Source organism: Mus caroli, chromosome 8, assembly GCF_900094665.2.
Source record: "Mus caroli chromosome 8, CAROLI_EIJ_v1.1, whole genome shotgun sequence".
Taxonomy (NCBI): domain Eukaryota; kingdom Metazoa; phylum Chordata; class Mammalia; order Rodentia; family Muridae; genus Mus; species Mus caroli.
Window position 1 is genome coordinate 26,012,385 of NC_034577.1, and position 19,884 is coordinate 26,032,268.

Below are 19,884 nucleotides of genomic sequence, written 5' to 3' on the forward strand. Positions count from 1 at the left end.
TGGAAGCCCCGTCCTGACACAGTAATGTCAAAGTTTCAAATTCAAACAAGTGAAGTTAAGTCTTAAAACTGCTCAGAAATGGTAGCTCCTTTTTTTTTTTTTTTTTTTTTTTTGAGCACTGTGAGGCCGAGACTAATACAAATGCTTGATATTCATCAACTAATGTTGTCCCCCACAGAACCATGAATAAACCACAGTTAACACCATTTACAAATGAAGAAATGGAGGCAAAGAAAGAGCTTGCTATCAGCCAGCAGAGACAGGGCAGACATGATCAAACCATTGTGGGGTACAGTCCTTTTCGCCTTATGGTGATAAATCTTTGTTAGTCTTGTTGTTGTTGTTTTGCCTTTCTTTGCTGAGACAGTCTCATCTAGCTCAGGATGACATCAGACATAGTGAGAAGTCTAGCCTACCTTGAACTCCTTCCTCATCCTTTTATACCAATATCCTGAGGGCTGAATATATACCTCAAAGCCCAGCAATGTGAAATTTTACTTATTTACTGCATTCACATATTTATTTGTGTGTGTGTGTGTGTGTGTGCGAGAGAGAGAGAGAGAGAGAGAGAGAGAGAGAGAGAGAGAGAGAGAGAGAGCAGAGGGCGTGACTATTCCATATAAAATAATTCATTTGTTACTATCCAGGGCAAAGGAATGAATTTAGCTGTAACTCTGGCTCTTGGAAAATGCTCAGTCTACTGGGATCATCACAAGTCATCTTTGGGGTTAAGTCCTAATGCAGTTTAGGCAACAAGCAAGAGGGTACTGGGGGACAAGGGACCACAACTTGAAGTTCAAACTCAAGGTCTGAGAAAAATTTGGAAAGGCTAGAGATTACAAGGAACAAAAACTTATGGGAGAGCAATAGAAAGAGCAAAAGAATCAAAGGAAGAAATAAAATAACATCCAGGGTTAGTCCCAGCTGGTGAGAATATGGCCCATATGGGTGGGAGGTGGCGGACAGCTGGAGTTCCCTAGATAGCAAGTCTGGGGTCCTTCTGTGGGAGGACGTCACACACTTGAGAAGAATTTACGAAATGATGTGTTTCCTAAATATTGACTATGATAGACTCAGAGAATACAAACGAAAGAACTCTGACTTTGTGAATCACACAATTTCACAATCAGCTTCAATACAAGTCCCATAAAGGACAATGACTAATCTGGTAGTGTTTATGTGTTTAGAGAACATTAAATGCTATGATCAATGTCTAACGATCTGTCACCCTCCAGTAAACATGTGAGAGAGTAACAACAGAAAATGAAGACATCTGGGAACTCAACTCTGCCCTACTAAATCCAAGGACCCTGAGAACCAAGGAGTTACTGTCCTTCTCACTTCAGTTCTCACTGATCTCTGAAGAACAAAGCCTTTCTAAAGGAAAATTATATTCTCTGATCAAAGTTAATCTGCTTAAAAATGGATGGATAAAACTGAAAATTTCCATAACTATTTGACCCATAAACTCAACTGAAGAGAACTACAAAATGGAAATACAGAAAAAAATAATTTGATTACATATATTATGCAGCAGAAAGCACAGAATACACTAAGATATCATCTGAATTATGTAATTCTGTAAAATTGCTGGTGAATAACATGATATCTTAGAGTCTGTTTCTCTGCATTAATGAGAGTTTGGCAGGTACTGCCTCTCAATGTCATAACCCTCTGAATTCCTAATCTTGGTTATGAAATAACCCAACACAAATTTAAAATATACAAAGGCCTAAGGTTCCTTAGTAGCAAGACAAGAGTTTCTACTTCTTATCTGAATGAGATTACAATCTATCCTCAAAATATCACAGAATCCAATATTGTAAAGGTTTTTCTATTCAGTGTCCTTTAAAAGCATGGCAATGCAGGTGTCAGGCATTACTGTAATTGCAATCCAAAATAAATTAAATGTCGAGGTAAAAGGTCATTACCTATATAGAAAACTCAACAATCTTGAAAAGAGGAGTTTTAAACATACTAAGAAGCTAAAGTCCTATAGCTATGATCCCAATCATTGGCATGAATATTAGACCCAAAGCTCCAGCTAAAATTATCGATCAGGTTCCTGCAACCCTGAACTTGCTGAACAGAGATTAATTTAGATTTCTCTCAGTTATCAGTTAAGTAAAAAGATAAAAGGACTTGAACTTTTTTTTTTTATTTTTACGTTTTCAACAATGTATTGGCAGATTATCTGACAATATTCTTTTTCTCTTCCTTAAAAAGACCCAGCGGTGCATGTTGGGAAATCTACAAAACCCTCAGCTTTGAGATCAGAGTTGCAACAAGAATCAGCTACTAGTCACTCTTAGGATTTGCTTTGTAGGCAAAACCTTAGCATCATGTAACAATCGATGGCTGCTGATTCCTTTTGCTCCCAGAAGAGCGAGCAATTATGACCCAGGAAGCTCACCAAGGGATTACAAACAAATGCTAACCAGAGTTCAGTTCCACTGTCCTTATATCATTTCATTTATTTATGGGGCTTTTATTGCCGTGACTCCAACATATTTCATAACGTAAACACTTCCTGCTACTTAGCACAGGAAGGAGCAACATCAAAGTCATCAGGCTAATAGTGGTCCAGTCTGTGGTTAAGGTCTCATGGGTTCTCTCTCTCCCCCAACTCATGCAGTAAGAAAACACAGCTACTCTAGGCCACCTACTCCGTAACCCTGACAGAGGTCTTAGAACAGAGAGGAGGGGCATTTAGGGAGATCACTGAAGAAGAAATAGCCATGACCCATGAGTTCATAGAGGATAGAGAAAAGTAAAAGGGATGTGAACTATGAAAGAAAGAATAAAGGAGAAGAGATGCAAGCTGGGAAAATGGAACTGATACCCGTTATCTTATACCAAATGCCACTGGGGCTTGAGAAACCTATTGTCGATTTTCTGCCTAATCCCCACCCCCAAGCTGTCTTGTAGCACTGCAGTCTTCAGAGCTGCTCCATTCTTTTGAGTGCATTTATGTAAATGTATATGCAATTTAATGCTCTCTTGATGTTAGTTGGAGAAGGGATATTTTTGTACTGGATAACTGACAGCTGGGACAAAGCCATGCCAGGAAAGGCAATTCAGCACTTGAGTGTCTACTACAGGACGTTATGGCATCAAGACATCAAGTCCGGTGTCTTGCATCATGTTCCTGATGAAACCGTCAAAATGCTTTACCCCAGGAGGCGTCCTATCCTTTTACCTAGGGGAAAAAAAAAATCTGCCCTTGATTCTTATCAATTACTTCTGCCTTGTAAGTAGCTGCCATGTTACTCCACTACAGATTTCTCAATTCAATTTCTGCACTACATTTTTTTCAGACTTGAACCAATGGCAATCAGAATGATCAAACCATAAAAGTCCCAATCTATTCCTAGTTTTACGTTAAAGAACAAATGAAAACCCATTTATTATGCTTAGTACTATATGGTTTTATATACAACAAGCTCTTACAAAATTGCTTCTCTCTTTTAAATGGTTAGTGTACTAAAAAAAAAAAAAATTATCTTCCATAGGCCTGAAATCAATAGTCTTCAAACTAAGATTTCATTTTCATTTTAAGATCATTATAATGGGATTCAGTGTGTGTGTGTGTGTGTGTGTGTGTGTGTGTGTGTGTGTGTATGTGTGTGTGCTTTTTAAAAACCTCTGGCTATGGTACATAGTCCCAGGTCATCTTTTTTCCTTCCACTCTCCTGCCCAAATCTATTAATGAGCAATCTCTTCCCATACAGCTTAAGTGATCTAGCCAGTTTTATCCATTAATCATAAAATCATTTCCTTTTTATTTAAAGATATTCATTATATATATGAATTATTTATTTCAATCTGCACAAATAGATTGTATATATTTAAATATTTTAAATGATAATAATGGTTATGTTTGATTTAACGCATATAAAATTATTCTATGTAAATTGTTATTTCCATGTGTTTGTTAAATACCAAATATAGCCCACAGGCCTCAATGTATGTCTTCTGGGGTTAGTCGGTCTCAGCTTGCAATAACAAAGAGAAAGCACATGCTCTATTTCCAAAGCAAGGACTCATGATTTTTCCAGCTAAACTCAGTTCCCAGATTCACTTATAAAGACACCTTATATATTTTTTTCTAGAGATGTCCACACTTGTGATTGTATGCAGATAGGAGCCAGAAATGCAGAGAAAGGCCCACTTGTTTGAATGTACAAATCAAATTACCAGGGTGATTCTTTGAAGGTTACCATGGTTGTGAAGAATAGACTTGCATTTAAAATCAAGCCTCTCCTGCAGGCTTCACATAAGATACAACTTGAAACCTCCCCCTTGCATGAAAGGTCTGCATAAATGTCCCCAACTGCTGTACTTATTCTTAAAACGAAGACAAACCATCACTGACAGGAACAGAAGAGGGAAGGGGCAACTCAAAGAAGATAGTCAAACATAGAACAAGGGGAAACATTCAGTTTGTGTCAAGCCTGGGATAAGTTGCTCTCCAGTGTTCCAGTTAATTCTCTAAGAGCCTCAGTACGTGGGCACCCTATTCCGGGACAAGAAGAAGGAAGCTCATTCAGAGGAATGCTCTTGCTTGTCATGAACAGGGACTCGTGGGACTGAGTTTCAGGTCTACCCGGGTGTAAAATAATGCCTTTAGAGAAGAGCCTGAAGACTACTGATGTGAGGGGTATCAGAGGTCAAACACTTAATAACTTGCTTGGCTCACCAAATCCCCGTGAAGTGTGTCTGTCTCTGCTCCAATACTCTCTATGAAGAATTAATTTCTTTCTCAACAACTGACACATTTTAGTTTGGATGACTTTGATAGCAAAAAAAAAAAAAAAAAAAACCTTCTCTCATATACTAATCACTAAAAGATGATGTCCACCCTCCAGAGGACCAATCAACATCATAGATGTAAAATTTTTCTCTGCAGAGAATGATAAAAAGCTCTTGCTGGATTATATCAATATTTATTGTTAAATATAATTAGAAAGGGGGCAGAGAGCTAGGATAGGATTCTCTGAGCTTTATCTTCTTCACGGACACTAATTGGTTACACAGATCCTCACTGTTGAATCACTCCATCAATCAAGTCCTGTGTTTCCTCACTTGGGAGGTAACTCAGTCTCCAAGACTGTTCCGCATACACATTACTCATATATAATCCCCAAGTGTGTACATACATTCATACATACATACATGAGCATGTATGGATACATGCACACATGGATGCATGTACAGTCAAAGGTGCCACAACAAAGATTGCAGTAGCTGACTTCATTCAGGTCAAGTTAGTCAGTCTTCCTCTAAATTGTGTACAGACCTAGGTCTTCAAACAGGTTGAGACCTCGTAAGTCATGATTGGATCTATCCTTTCCCTGGGCACTGAAACCCAATAACCCTTGGGAAAATGCAACCAAGACAACACATAGAAAATATGAGCAAAATATAAAAATTAAATTATTTATGGCTGCGAGCTCACTAGAATCGGAAAAATAACCTTATGAGTTCTATATACTAGAAGAATTATATATATATATATATACTTTCTGTCTTTAGAGAGAGTTCTGCTCAAAAGGGCTCGATTAAATAGTGGCACAATGGCCACCTGACTTATTGGTTATAGAAGTGGGATCATTATCATTAAATGACAAAGGACATCCATAGATAGATGTTCAGTGTGTGCCAGGAAGCAAGAGTTTACTGAAGGCCCAGAGAAGGAATGCCAGTGTGAGATAAAATGTATGTATAAAAAAGTACAGATGTATCCCAAAAGGACTCCTTGTATTTCACCAGAGCTTAAGATCTAGGGGAGTCATGATTTCTCTTGTCATCCCATCATGATGATCACGGCCATGCAGGCATCTAGACGTGTATGGTGGTGAGCCCACACCGTACACTTAACGTGCATTTGCTCAAGGGCGAAGAGGAGGAAATTGTAGGAGAAAACCTACCCTACTGAACAGAGGGAAAAATACAAAAATGAAAAAAGCGAACATAAAACAAGATGTGGTCTATTTTATGGCTTACTAGAAAGTTCCATAGGCTCAGAGAGCCTGAGCTTTCAAGGGGCGCCCAGACAGCCATTAACTTTTTAATGCCTTGGTTATTCAATCAGTACAGTCTCTTCCTTCCTGCGTTGAAGGGATACCACATTGAAATGTTACTAAAAGGAAGGGGAACCAAGAGAGAACTCAGGTGCTTGGCTGAGGACATAATCACTTTCTGGAAATGCTTAATTGGTGACAGGCACAGAAATATTGCTGAGTTGGCAGAGAAGGCTGCATCTCGCATCGGGAAGGAAAAGAAGGCCAGATGAAGAGAGGAAAGGAGGCTTAAGTTGACTGTTGTAAAATGAAACATGTATGTGTTTTTACTAACTGGAGACAATAGTTTAAAATGGCATTCAGTGTTAATTGAAATGAAGGGGCACATGGAAAGACAGAGATGCTTAAAATGTAGTGAAATGCTGATGCGTAAAGTCAAATGGCATTGGGCACAGCAATAAGGCAGACACAAAACAGAGTTGGGAAGATGGGATGGAGAAAGCTTGATCTGGGTATCACCAAGGAATATGGAGGAAATCTCAGAATCACAATATGCAAGGAAGAGGTGAGGCACACAGCCATCTGCCATGTCTTAGAAAACAGCTCACCCTGGGTAAGACAAGCTGTTTCCCGCAGCAAGCAGAACACTGGACTGATGATCCAGCACAGAGAGAAAAGACTACTGTGATAGAAAATTCAATAAAAGCAGAACAGGAAGATGAGAGGAAAATGCAATTGTACTCGTATGACTCCTACATGCTTCCAAACGGTCCTGGTTGAAGTACCTGCTTAATTGTTAGGTGAATGGCACTTGAAGCACTGGAGGTGGTCTTCAGTTAGAAGTCTCAAGCAAGAGGGATCAGATGACAGTGATGATTGATGAATGGTGTGTGTGTGTGTGTGTGTGTGTGTTTATGTGTTTATGTGTGACTATGCTTCTATGTGAGAGAGTGTATGTGTATGTGTTTTTGTGTGTGTTTGTATATGCATACTGTCTGTATGAGAGTGTGTGAGAGTGTGTGTGTGCCTGATTGAATCACACTTAAAATCAGGATGCTGGATACTATATTTTCTGTTGTTTTATGCCACTGAATACTTCAGGCTTGGGAATTAGAGTAAAACCATTGCATTCATCTTTTTTAATCATTTGGCGTAAACTGGAGGCATTTGTCAGCCTCTTGCAATTCTTCCTATCTTCCATGGAAATAATTGAGGGTTAAGGTGGAGAGAAGTTACTAGAAGTACACCGTTCCATATACCTTCCAGTCATCAAGACAGAGGAAAAGTGTCTACTTGAATTAAAAATGGAAGGTCCTTTGAAATCAAGGGAAGAGACTATTTGGGATAGTCAACTCATCTTGTTAATCTTGTGCAGATGGCAGGGTCCAAACTGTCGCTGTGGCAACAATAGCTTTTCAAGCAACCCAGTGAAGATTTAAGACAAAGCAAAACAAATTTGGCCTAAGATAAAATACCAATATACTCTTGTCTCCAAGAGTCTGTTTTCAAGTAGGGTCTAACATCTAAAAAGCAATTTCTTCCCAAATGGTACCACAGTTTCCTGGCTAAAAGCTAATTAACCAGCTTGGTTTTGGCCATAGAAACTTCTGACTCCCCCTAACCCCCCAAAGCCATCTCTAATCATATAAATGGAAGACAGAAAAAAAAAAGCTTTAAAGCTTAGATAAAGAAAAAAGCTAATGATTCAGACTGGGGATACCACAGACCATATATCCAGCACATATGAGGCCTTGGGTTGATACTATAACAACACAGAGGCACAAGAGTTTCCATTATTATGTGACTGTATATAAACTATAAGATTAATATGATAATATAGCCATTATGATGATAAAAACTTTAGAATAAAAAATATAAGTGCAGATGTTTTCATTCCAGTTTTGCATCCAATTTCTTAAAGTCTGATTGTGTACTTAATAGAGTGAAAACATGAAAAGTCTTATTACCTTTTGAAAAAATCCTCCATTTTTAGAATCCTAACATAGATATTCTACCCTCAGGCAATGAAAAAGAATGCTATATTTTGTCTCATGTTTTGTCTTTTATTCTACCAAAGATAGAGAACTTTTCCAGAGTCCTTGAAGACATGGATAATTCTAGTATTTATAAAATAAAATCTCAAGACAGGGCAGTCAATGGGGCTTGGGAGTAAGAGAGTAGATGATAAAGCTATGTCTGCCACTCTTCCAGTTTCTGAGGCTCCAGGATGAAGAAGAATCAATTAGCCCTGCACAGACGATGACCTTGAAGGCTAGAGCTCTGTGCTGGAGATGCTGACTATGCTGAGACAGAAGAAAATGGGGAAAGGGAGGGTGCTGTCTTGAAACCATGGCCGAGCTTGTTTCAGAGTCAATCATGTCACTTGAAAACCAAAACCACGATGGCAAAGCCCATGTCAAACCTGCACAGCGAAAGAAAGTCCAGTTCTTTCTACAACTAAACTGAACTTTCTCAACCAACCCAGATGAAAAAGCAGACAAGACAAGGGCCCCAGGCTAAGCATTGTCTTCTCCCTTCACTTAATGACCACAGCCTTTCTAAACAACAGAAAAGCAACCAACAGCAGGTCAGCAAATCAACATTCCTGGACTCACCAAGCCTCACCTGACGGATGCTGAGTCTTGCTAAGTCCAAAAAGTTAAGACTTTCACATAGAGAACCCCACAGGTCTAGAGCTTTAATCAACTGTCTTCCCCACCACCACCACCCCAGCCCCCCAACTTTTCAAGAGAAAACTGCTTCACAGACATTGTGCTGGACACATTTCAGAATACTGCAGCTGCGCTCCGGCCAGAGGTGGCTTCTGTAGAGGCTTTTAAGCAGCAGTAAATCTTCCCTACTTATTGCTAATGCCATAAAAATCAATGCCTTGGCTAGGAAAAAAAAAAAAAAGGACAGAGAGAGAGAGAGACAGAGACAGAGACAGAGACAGAGACAGAGACAGAGAGACAGAGACAGAGAGACAGAGAGACAGACAGACAGACAGACAGATTGGGTGGGTTGGGTTGGAATATATAGCCTATTAAAAACACTTAGTAGAATTTCCTTTCAAAACCAATTTCTCAAAAGTTCTGAGGGCTTTCTAATGGGGACCTACTTCAGGGACATGTGCTGTCTGTTTCTTTTGTCTGTTCACATCAGACGACAAAATTGCAGTTTGTCTGAAAGAGTTTCTCAAAGAGCTACCTTCTCAGTTTTTCCGGGCACTTCAACCAATGCGTGCACATCTCAGCTGAAGCTTTTTCCGTTGAAAACAATAAAGACAAAGAGGTAACCTTGTCGGCCTGCGTGGAGAATGCTGCCTCTCTGCAGGAACTGCACTTGCTTTTTATAGCCCATCATTTCATCTGGGGATTATTTCCCGGTCACTTTGCCAGGTGGGGAGAGGCGGCAAAGGCAGAGAGTCTGTCAGATTTTTAATGATGCTTTAGGGATTTGATGAAGATGCAAAGTGGTATTTGCATACAGGAGGCTCTCCCAATTACACCTGGAAAAGCAGGCATCCTTTTGAAGTCTTTACACTGAAGCTGGAAGATGTCAAACAGCCTTGAATGGAGTGCACATATCAAGTTTGGTTTTTTTTCTGAGTTTCCCTAGCATACTGCACAACTTCATTCTAAACAGCACTGCATGGAGGAGGTCTTATTTACTCTTCCTTATGGTCTAGAGGGAAAACTGAAGAGGCACTTTATTACAAACTCCCTAACCTCAGCTCCTTCTAACACTAAAGTGTTTCACATGCATTGTTGAGAATCAAATTCTCTCATATCTTAGGGGTTTTTTTCCTACTAAGTAAACTCATCGATGGTAATAATAAAGAGTGGGAAAGACAGGGACAGAAAACACTGAAAACATTTCTTTAAATATTGTAGCCAAAAGACCCAGTTCAGTGCTGACATTTGGGACAATCTGGCTAGTCATCATCTCATGGCCATCAACTTTCCATCATAAAGCTAAGGCAATGACCTCTGCACACACCAGTGTTTCATTCTGGATTGTTTTAATAGCGTGGAGTCTTTTCCCACACAAGTTATTAAACCAGGCTTTGGCAACAAGATGGGGTTAAATGACACACGTTAAAAAAAAAAAAAAAAAAAAGAGGTACCTTGTTAACGACTGGGCAGGAATGTACTTAAATGCTTGATTACAGAAGACAAAACTCATTTAGGAAAATCCTTCTGTGGAAAACTATAGTCTGTCTTGAACAAAATACAAACTGCCTCTGGTCAGTTCTCAGTAACCAAATGTATGACCTGCACCGTACAGCAATGGTCTGAGGACAGCAGAGGGAGGACTGTGTCTTTCAGACTTGCTGCAGTATCGGAACCAAACAATGACAATTCAGACGTGCAGAGATGTAATAGAGAGGCAGGAAGAAGAGCTGGAGAAAGATGACAGGCAGCTTGGGGCTCCGGGGAGACAGAATGGGAAGAAGAAAGTCGAAAGAAACTCTACTGAATGGCAGGGCACAGTACCAATTAATACTTATTGGCATACCGATGTTACATGCCTATTAAAATATGAAGGACAGTCAGATATTAACTTCTAAAACTATAGCAAATCAATTGAACTTAGCTTACATCCAAAGCCCAACTTAAAAGATGCTTGTAGTTCTTAATTGACAACCTCAGACTTAACAACCTGGCTACATGGAGTTGCTGTTAAAAGACCTGATTCATCCTAGGGGTTTATAAGATTGTTTTATTTTGTTTTTTCCCTGTCACGTGATTCACCAAATAAAACCTCCTGGTTAAAATGCAAACTCAAAGGATATAGCTAACCCTCTAGAGAACGCCTTCTGGAAGCTCCCGCCCACCCTTTCTTTTAAGCCACCATCGCCTTTCTTTCTCTCACTACTTACAAAGTTTAGGAGCAGTTTGCAGATTAGTTTCTGTTGTTTGTGGCTGAGTTCCTGACTTGGGTGTTCTCACCTCAGGGGTCCGAGCTGGAGAAGGGAAGGGCGGTGGAGTGGAGTGTAAGGGAGGAAAAGCAGACAGCCGGTTCTTCCGGGTGGGTACTGCGGAAGGTTCAGAGGCCACAGGGACATGGTCACCTTGCCCTGTAACATGAGCCTCAGCTTCAGACTGAGCCTTAGAGACAGGTGAAGTGTATGTCTCGGATGATAACAAAACAGCGGAGGCAGCCGTTGGATCCAGAGAAATAACAGGGTCCTGGCCTAACCCCCCAGGGTCAAGGTGGGTAGGAGAGTCGTATTCAAATATCTTGTCCACAAATACCCACTTTAGGCCAGCAATGCAGAGGCAGAGGCTTACTAGGCAAGCCAGAATGGGAACAATGCAGATCTTCTCGGAGTTGAGGCACCCTCTGAGACGCTCCGCTTCCAGGCAGACACAGCAGGGCACCGCCAGGCCCAGGAGTCCAGGGCTTCTCCCATCTTCTGTGTGGGTGTCTGGCATATGTTCCGCTGCCGGAAGCCCATCAAGAGATGGGTCTGCACTCAGCTGAGTGGAGGGGCTGGAGGACCTCCCGCCAGCTCCCTCAGACATGTCTGGGGAATAAATCTCCATCCGGATCACCTCCAGAAGGCCCGGCCTCTCTCACAGTGCATTACCATGCAGAGCTCCCCCCAACCAAATGATACAGCATCTTGAAGGGGGAAATCGATAAGGCACCCAAGTCCAAGGCCATTATCCAAAGTAAGAGAGCTTAAGAGGAAGCAAGAAAAAGAAAAAAAAAAAGAAAAAAAGAAAGAAAAAGAAACGAAAAAGAAAGGGCTTCTAGCAACTATGAAATAGAAGTGTACCGAAATATCTTGAGCTGTTGTTTCTGGGACACTTTTTCAGTTCTTTCAAAGGCTTCTCCAAACCATCCCGGTTGGTTCAAGAAGGCAGGGGACCAAAATAGGAAGCAAGCTGATGCCTAGCTGATTAAGTAAACCAGTATCCCAAACTGAAAGGCATGTTTCTCACCTCAAGCGTCTGAAGCTGGTGTCTGCTTAGAGGAAGAAAACAACTGTCATGCAGGAGAAGTAAAAGCAAAAGCAAGACCAGAGGAGGCGGCGGCGGCAGCAGCGGCGGCGGCAGGAGGGGCAGCAGCGACAGTAGCAACAGCATCCTGTCCTGTTAAAGCAGCGGCTGAAAGAGGCTGAATCATTACAGAGCAGCAGGTGCCTGCCCTCTGAGCATCACGGCAAACAGTACCATTGCACAAGGATGCGAGGGCAGGAGGAGCCAGGAGGGGCGGTAACTCCCTTCCCCGCCCTGCCTCCACCCCCACCCACAACCACTCCTCTTTGTCCTTCTTGAGCTCAGTCACTTTTTCCTCTGCAATCTTCCTTCTTCATAGCTTCTTTCTCTTCTTCCCTCCTCCTCATCCTAAAGATATATACTCTCTCTCTCTCTCTCTCTCTCTCTCTCTCTCTCTCTCTCTCTCTCTCTCTCTCTCTCTCTCTCTCTCTCTCTCTCTCTCTCTCTTCACGGCACCCCCAGTCCCCACTCTACTGCTAGCTGGTCTCTAATAAGTACAGTACACCCAGCAACGCAGGTCCGCCAGTGAGTTCCTATTTTATCCAATTACAAGGAATAAAGGCCAGAGAAAAGAGAAGCAGCGGGGAACCAGCTAAACTGGGTCTCCCTCCAACCCCACCCCACCCTACCCCCCCCCGGCCTCTTCCCCTCCCCCTTCTAATTTCCCTCTACCAAAGCAGGCCCTAGTCTCCCATCCCACACTCCACCTTGCTTGCTTTTTCAGTCTTGCTGGCTCTCTCCTCTTCACCCACTGTGGGGTCAGAAAAAGCCAGGGATCGATGATGCTAGCAATCTAACAAAGCTGGGATGGAGGGGGATGGGGTGGGGGTGGAGGTGGGGACCTTCTGGGTTAGACCTGAGGCTTGGCAAAGTCTGATCTCTGACTCCTCCCCAGAGAGGTAGGCTTTTCAACAGCAATTTCTTCCTGCCTGCTGTTCAGCGGCATTCCTTCCTTCCGTAGCCAGTTCTCTAATAAGTTTTGTTCACTAACAGGACTCTTATTACCCGGTTTTCAACCAGCAGTTGGAGCACTGTTTCTAAACCATGGACAGCTCTGCCTTCATCCTTTAGCCACCTTCTTGTGGCTAAAGACTTTTTCAATGCTCAGTGCGAAATGCTGAGTGTATGCGGGGGTAGGGCGGGTGTGAGGGGGTGGAGTGGGGGAAGGGGAAAAGCCCCGAGTGTCTTCCTGCTCTTTACATTTGAATCCTCCTTATTCCATCCAGAGTAGGCTAGAATAAGGTCAACCTAAGAGGAACACTTACGCTATCTACCGCTTCATTTTCAAATTAGCCTTTCATGTTGACTCCACACTGCAGAGGAGGCTTGAATTCCCTGGGCACTGTAATACACACCACATCTCCTCAGCTATAATCACACTGCCAGTATTGAGAATTTTCTATCAGAGCGTGCCTTGTGGATTAGGTTTCAGGAACTGTGATTTACAGATAACTTCCATGCTGATTTTTTTGTTTGTTTGTTTGTTTTGAAACAGGACTTGAAGTACTGGAAGAAATGGAAGAAACTCACTGTCTGTAAGAGAGAGCACAGGCTCCAGGGAACATTCGGTGGTGTGCCAGTGTCTGTTCTGTGCATCTGAACATTTAAGCCACTCTTCCAAGGAACCAAATGACTTCCAAGGAACTATGTCCATAGGGGAACTCTTACAAACTCTCTCTAAATCCAGACAACATCCTCATCCCATGCAGACCCAGGGCAGTGACAGGCAATGCTCAACTCTTAAGAAAATCTGCAATTCATTTTATGCAGGACAATTCTAAATGTTTTTGAAGTATATTCATTTAAGCCTTTTCACATGCCAGGAGGTAAGAATATTATCATTTCCTTCCAGATGAAATTACTCCACAATTATGAATGATTCAAAGAGCATTAGTACCTTAAACTATGTTTTCTGTCCTACCACTGCCACCAACAAAAGCCTGGCTGGATTTGCATGATTGCAACTAGGATTATGACAAGCTCACAGGCACAAATGAGTCATCGGAAGTTCACCTCTACACAACCTGCATGTGTATGCACCAGTATTTTGCAATGGTTCATGTGATCATTTTCTCGCTTCATTTACTTGATTTTGAGAAAATGAGAGTTTTCTTAACAAAGATTCTAGTGATGGACATGAAGTTTTTTAGAGCGAGAAATCCCTACCAAAGCACTTGATGCTTAAGATTTTAGTTACCAATATTTATGTAAATTTTCAAATAAAAATAGCATCTTGATATACTCAAGGATTATAGCTTCCTCATGGGTTACCATGTCTGCTTTCAAACCTTACATTCAAGGACTGAACAGGGAGCTTATCCATAGCCAAGGTCATTTAAATGTCAAGGGAATGGGTGGAATCAGGTAGCTACAAGCCTGGCAGGTGTGAGGGAACACCAAGGACATAACCTTCAGCTCTGAAACGGTGTTATGTCACTCCCACCGATAGCAATTACCTACCTTACCTCAGTCACAGAAAAGGTTGCTGGCTCATTCTCTAGTTGTCATATTAACCTTAATCACAGGGAAGGTGGCTGCAGAATAGAGCTGTCTTATTTAAAACCCTTGTCACTTACAAGGAAAAGGATCCTGTTACCCACAGGCTAGGACAAAACACCAAAGAGGGACTAGACTCCTAGGACTGTCACAACTAACCTTGGGATCAGATTACAAGAGTCGGACTTTAGGATGTATGCCCCTCCTTGGATGTGCATTTTGTGAACTTTTGTGACTCCTATTAGCATGCAGAAATCCTATAAAACCATTATGTTTTGCTATTCTTTTCTATTAAATTAGAAAAAAGAATGGAAGTGGAAAAGGGAGGACAGAAGGGGGAAAAAAGGAATTCTCCATTACTTCTCCCCTGGGGACCAGGTGCCAGAAGCTGCCTGTCACCCTCCCTCGGATCCCTTTCAGCAATAAAGTATGAGGAAGCCAGCATCCGTGGGGCTACCACCAGACACTTCTTGGGATGCAACATATTTGTTTATAGGGAGAGCTTCAAGGGCAGACCATTGTCAACCCTGTGAAGTCCACCTTAATGAAACCCAGGAATACCCATTCCCGTGTGCTCTTAGAAACATGAAGTGAGACAAAAATCTTACTGCTTTTTAAAACCCTATAATTACCACCTCCTTCATAACCATAAAAGCTATGTTTATTGAGCTCCACCTATGCGCCAGGAACTCTCAAGTTCATAACATACATTATGTCTGATCTCTCATCCTTTAAAGTCCACTCACCTTGAAAATGAAGAGACGAGTAGCTCGGGTAAGTTAAGCAGGGAATAACCATTAAATGAAAGGGGTAATATTTTAAGAAGGCCAGGCTCATGCTGTTTCTACTGAGAAAAATTTAAAAAATGAAAGAAAATAAAAAAATAACCCCCCCCAAAAAAAAAACAGTGTTCCTATTCTTCAAAGAAAAATACCTATTATGTATTTTTTTATGTATCAGTTCACTGGGAGAATAAAGGTACTAGAATATGCAACTATAAATATAGGACTTTGATGTAAGAAAGCTTAAAGGTGTCTAGTTTCTAAGGGAAAAAAATGGCGTAAGTTAAGCCATGTGACATTCAAAAACTAGTTATGAGGATTAGGCCTATAAATCCAAAGACTATCTTTTCATAGCTTAAATGAGTTCCTCCACAGCCTAGTCCCAGGACTCTTCCGGGGAAGATATTTCAATTATGGACTGCTGTGAAAGCAACTGTTTTTGAAATAGCATTACAAGCACCACCACTAGGCTGCAGGCTGACTGGGGTCGGCTGGGTGCTTCTGCTGCTCTGCTTGACACCAACTGGGGCCTTCAGTCAGCTCAAGGCACAGTGAGGCCAGAGCATTCAAGATGGCTCACACCAGAAACCAGACATCAGCTGGAAGCACCCTGGATGTTAATGATATACCAGCATGGGGCTTCTCCTCCAGGCTTGAGTTTCTCACAGCATGGCAGTTATTGATGAGAACTATCTACAGAGACTGGACGCTCAAGGTATCACACTCTTGCTAGGGGAGTTGCCCAAGATATTATCATTCTTCTTGGTTTGTTAAGTACTCATGGTGCCAGCCCAGACTCAGAGTGGTAATACATCTTAATGGAGAGGGATTTAAAAAAAAAAAAAAAAAGTGCTGCTGCCACAACTCACCAACCACTTCAGGTATGGAAGTTAGTGCTAGAAACTACAGCAGGGTCAAGAGGGGTCACTGAACGCAGAATGGATTTGGTAACACCACATCAAATGTGCAAGCATTTCTGATCCACATTTCCAATACTCTAGCTTCCTTTTAATCCAGGATCAATGAAATGAGGAAAAAAAAAAAACACTACATCATCAATGAAAATACTTAAGGCTGGAGATGTAGCTCAGTGGGAGAGTGGTTGCCTAGCACACAAATGACCCCAGTTCAGTCACCACAACTAAAAACCAAACAAAGACCAACAATTAAAAAAACAAAAAAACAAAACCAAAAAAATAATCATCAAATGCTCAACCATTGAATGCCACTGTGAATTGGATACAAGCGAAGCAATTTATGTCTGCGCTCATTTCATTTCTGCTTTTATTATCAGCACTAAGTATATTAGCTTTAGGAGATGAGAGGGATTGACAAATGTCATTTTGCTTTGATCATATAACCCAAACTTACTCTCTCTTTTTTTTCCTTTACTTTTCCACTTGAAAAACTTTACCAGAGCTTCTATTTTTAGAGCTTCAAAAAGAGAGAATTTACTTCACGTTGTGTAACCTAGAGTGGCGACAACAGAAACATCATTTTGACGTAATCACAGGCATAAGTGGTGAACCATCTATTTGTTAATGAAATGCGAAACCATTGGGATTACAAGGCAGCTCATGGGCCTAAGTGGAGTTTTACAAACTGGCTGCTTTATCAGACCATAAATACCCAAAAGTCTTCATCAGGCTAAAACATCCCCCAGTCTACACGGACGGAGCTTCTCTTACTTTCCCAATTCACAGGACTTTAGTATTTATTTTTCTCTTGTGACAGGCTCTCATGGTACAGCCCGGGCTCACCAGAACTTATCCTACATCCCAGTGTGACTCCAAACTTGCAGCATTTCAGCTGCCCCAGCTTCTCAAGATTAGGAATTATGAGCATGAGTCATCACACTTGGCTTCCAGGCAGATTACTAGACCGCATCATTTACTACATGCGTTCGGACACATGTTATTCAAACGTATCTCGCACACAGAGTTAAGGAGAGAATTTCCTTGAAGATCAAAATGATTGATAACTGATTATCCCAAAAGTAGAATTGTGAACTACTCAACATTTATTTTGTTTCTTTTTTTTTTTTTTACTTCAAATTGAGATAGAACTTCATAGACTTTATTTCCTTAAATATACTGGCAGGCATTTAACATCCATCTGTCTGTCTAAATGGCCCGTGTATTCCCTCACATTTTTTCTATTCTTTAATGTCCAGATCACATACTTCCTGGTAGAGTTTCTAATTAGAAATTGTTTTCTAATTATGTCTTAAGTGAGCCAAATCTAGTGATCATCAGCCATCATAGATCCCACCAAAGCCAATAGAAGAGTAAGAGAAATGTATATTTAGTTTTTGATTCCTCTCTCCCCAGTGAAAAGGTGCCTGATGAAGCAAACCAAATCTGCATGGTATTTCATAATCCTTCACAGGTCAGATAGGGACTGACAAAGAGCCATTTACTCTGTGGGGCAGGGATGCTGCACTCATGGCGGGGGAGGGGGTGAGCATCAAGATGGTAAACATTCATCATTGTTACCCACTGGAATGATCTCGGAGAAGAGAATTTTACTCAGTTTCTAAGATTCTTTTATGAGATGCTGCATCGTCATCCTATCGATTGCCTGTAGTTCCCTGTGCTCCATTTGAAACATGATGATCAATTAGCTCTGGCACATCTTATCCTTCATATGCGATTCCAGTAGAGAGCCTTGGATGTAAGGTCATCAGGACAGTTCTTTTCGTTATATATAACAGTTATAGTAAGTTCATTTTACTTTTATAGGGAGATGATGTTGCATTCCTCATAAGTGAAGTGTGCAGCTATGTACAAGCCCACTTCTGTAGGTGGGAAATTTTAGTTTTGCTATTGTAAATGAAGCACAGGTGTACATATTTGTCTAGCACAGTGAGGTAGTTCAAGCTATCATTATTGCAACATAAGAATTCACATTTTTATCTCCACATAATTTCTTTAATATGCATCTTGTTTTATGTCACCTTCCTTTGAAATCACAATGAGTATGTCTTGCATCTCTGTGGAAGTGGTGCCTAAGAAGTGTGACTGCCATGGTGTTGTCCACTCAAAAACAGTTAGAAGTGACTGAAGGTGACTTTTCATTTAGTGGAAAGCTCATCAGAGTTTCAGCTTCTCTACTATTTAATTGTTAAGGGCCATTATGTTATTTATGCATGGGGTTGCTAGACTAAATAATAACACTTTATTATATAGATTGTCCTTTCATCTATAAAGAATCAATATATAATACAGAAGCTGAGGATTCAACTTCAGGGTAGAGAGCACTGATCTAGCGTGTATGAATCCCATTTCAATCCCAAGCACAGGAAGAAAGGAAAAAGTAAAGGTGTCCTTCGGAGGGTAGGTTTGCAGCATTAAACATCTCATAATTTCTAATTCATGCTACGGCCTTCAAAAGTACAGTGAAGGATATAAGGAACTGAAAAATCATTAAGACAATCAGTTCAAAACAATTTTTATGTGAAAAGGTGATATGTCTCTCTGTTCAATTCCATTCCATTTCCCTACTTAGAGTATTCTGTATCTATGAGCAAAGGAAGGGGGCAGCTATCTTGTCTGTCTTTGCTGTAACTCCTATAGATTTTTTTTCCTTTTAATCAAATGCACTCACATGCAAAATGTAGGCCATACAAGCACCCCTATATGTTTCTACCATTTTCTAGCCTCTAGAACACACATGGTTCACAGAAGCACCTAAGAGGTATTTCTTCAGTATACTGATAGCAGTGCCATGCAGTCTTAAGGAAGGAAGTATAAAACAGTGATGGTAGTGGTGATAGAATTCTCTAAGAGCCAGGTGCTCCCTGGCTTTACCTGGGTGAATAAATCAAATGATGTTAAATGGAAGTGGTGGGAGGAAGGAGCCTGTTTATGACGAAAAAAAAAGAAAATGTAAAGAAATATCTCTATATAAATCCCCTGTAGTCTTGTGGCTGGATGGTCATTTATATACAGTGGCTTAATCATCTTAAATGCAAATCTTGCTCTTTGGATTTGTCCCTAGCTTCTATGAAGTTGCAGGCATGAGGCAGCTTAGCTAGTAAAAATTTTCTGTCTGATTTCCCCCCTTGAGTCTTAGGACAAATGTAACAAAAGCATCTAGAGAGAGTTTATCTCTTAAGAATGTGTGTGTGTGTGTGTGTGTGTGTGTGTGTGTGCATGCACGCAATCTTACTCAAACAAAATAGTACAGAATGTTAGTATTAGTCTAGTTGAAGAAAATTTGGTTAAAAGTATGGAGAAAAATATATCTGGTAACTAATGCCATCTTAATTCAAGTTTGGCAAATTTTCAAACATGAAAAGTAATTGAATTTGACATATACATAGGAACTAATAATTTGTTTAAAGTTCAGTTTATATAGGAGGCTGGAGAGATGGCTCAGAAGTTAAGAGCACATACTGTTTTGGCTGAGGATCCAAATTCAATTCCCAGCACCCACACAGTGACTCACAATTGCCATTAACTCTAGTTCCAGAGGGATATCTCTTTCTCTCTCTCTCTCTCTCTCTCTCTCTCTCTCTCTCTCTCTCTCTCTCTCTCTCACACACACACACACACACACACACACACACACACA

At 40.9% G+C, this 19,884-nt stretch overlaps 1 protein-coding gene across 11 annotated transcripts in view; it reads right to left on the bottom strand.

Annotated features, from left to right (window-relative positions):
- Positions 1 to 19,884, bottom strand: part of Nrg1 (neuregulin 1) — a 194,712-nt gene that overhangs the window by 88,985 nt on the left and 85,843 nt on the right. For 2 of the 11 annotated variants that reach the window (XM_029480678.1, XM_029480677.1), the window contains exon 1: positions 10,906 to 12,217. The exons of 6 other annotated variants lie outside the window; for them this stretch is intronic. In XM_029480678.1, coding sequence (XP_029336538.1) covers positions 10,906 to 11,572 — 667 coding nt within the window. In that variant the 5' untranslated portion in view covers positions 11,573 to 12,217. Of the gene's footprint in view, positions 1 to 10,905; positions 12,218 to 19,884 lie in introns of those variants that run through there. 3 more of the 11 variants (XM_029480676.1, XM_021171055.2, XM_021171054.2) reach the window with 2 other exon arrangements.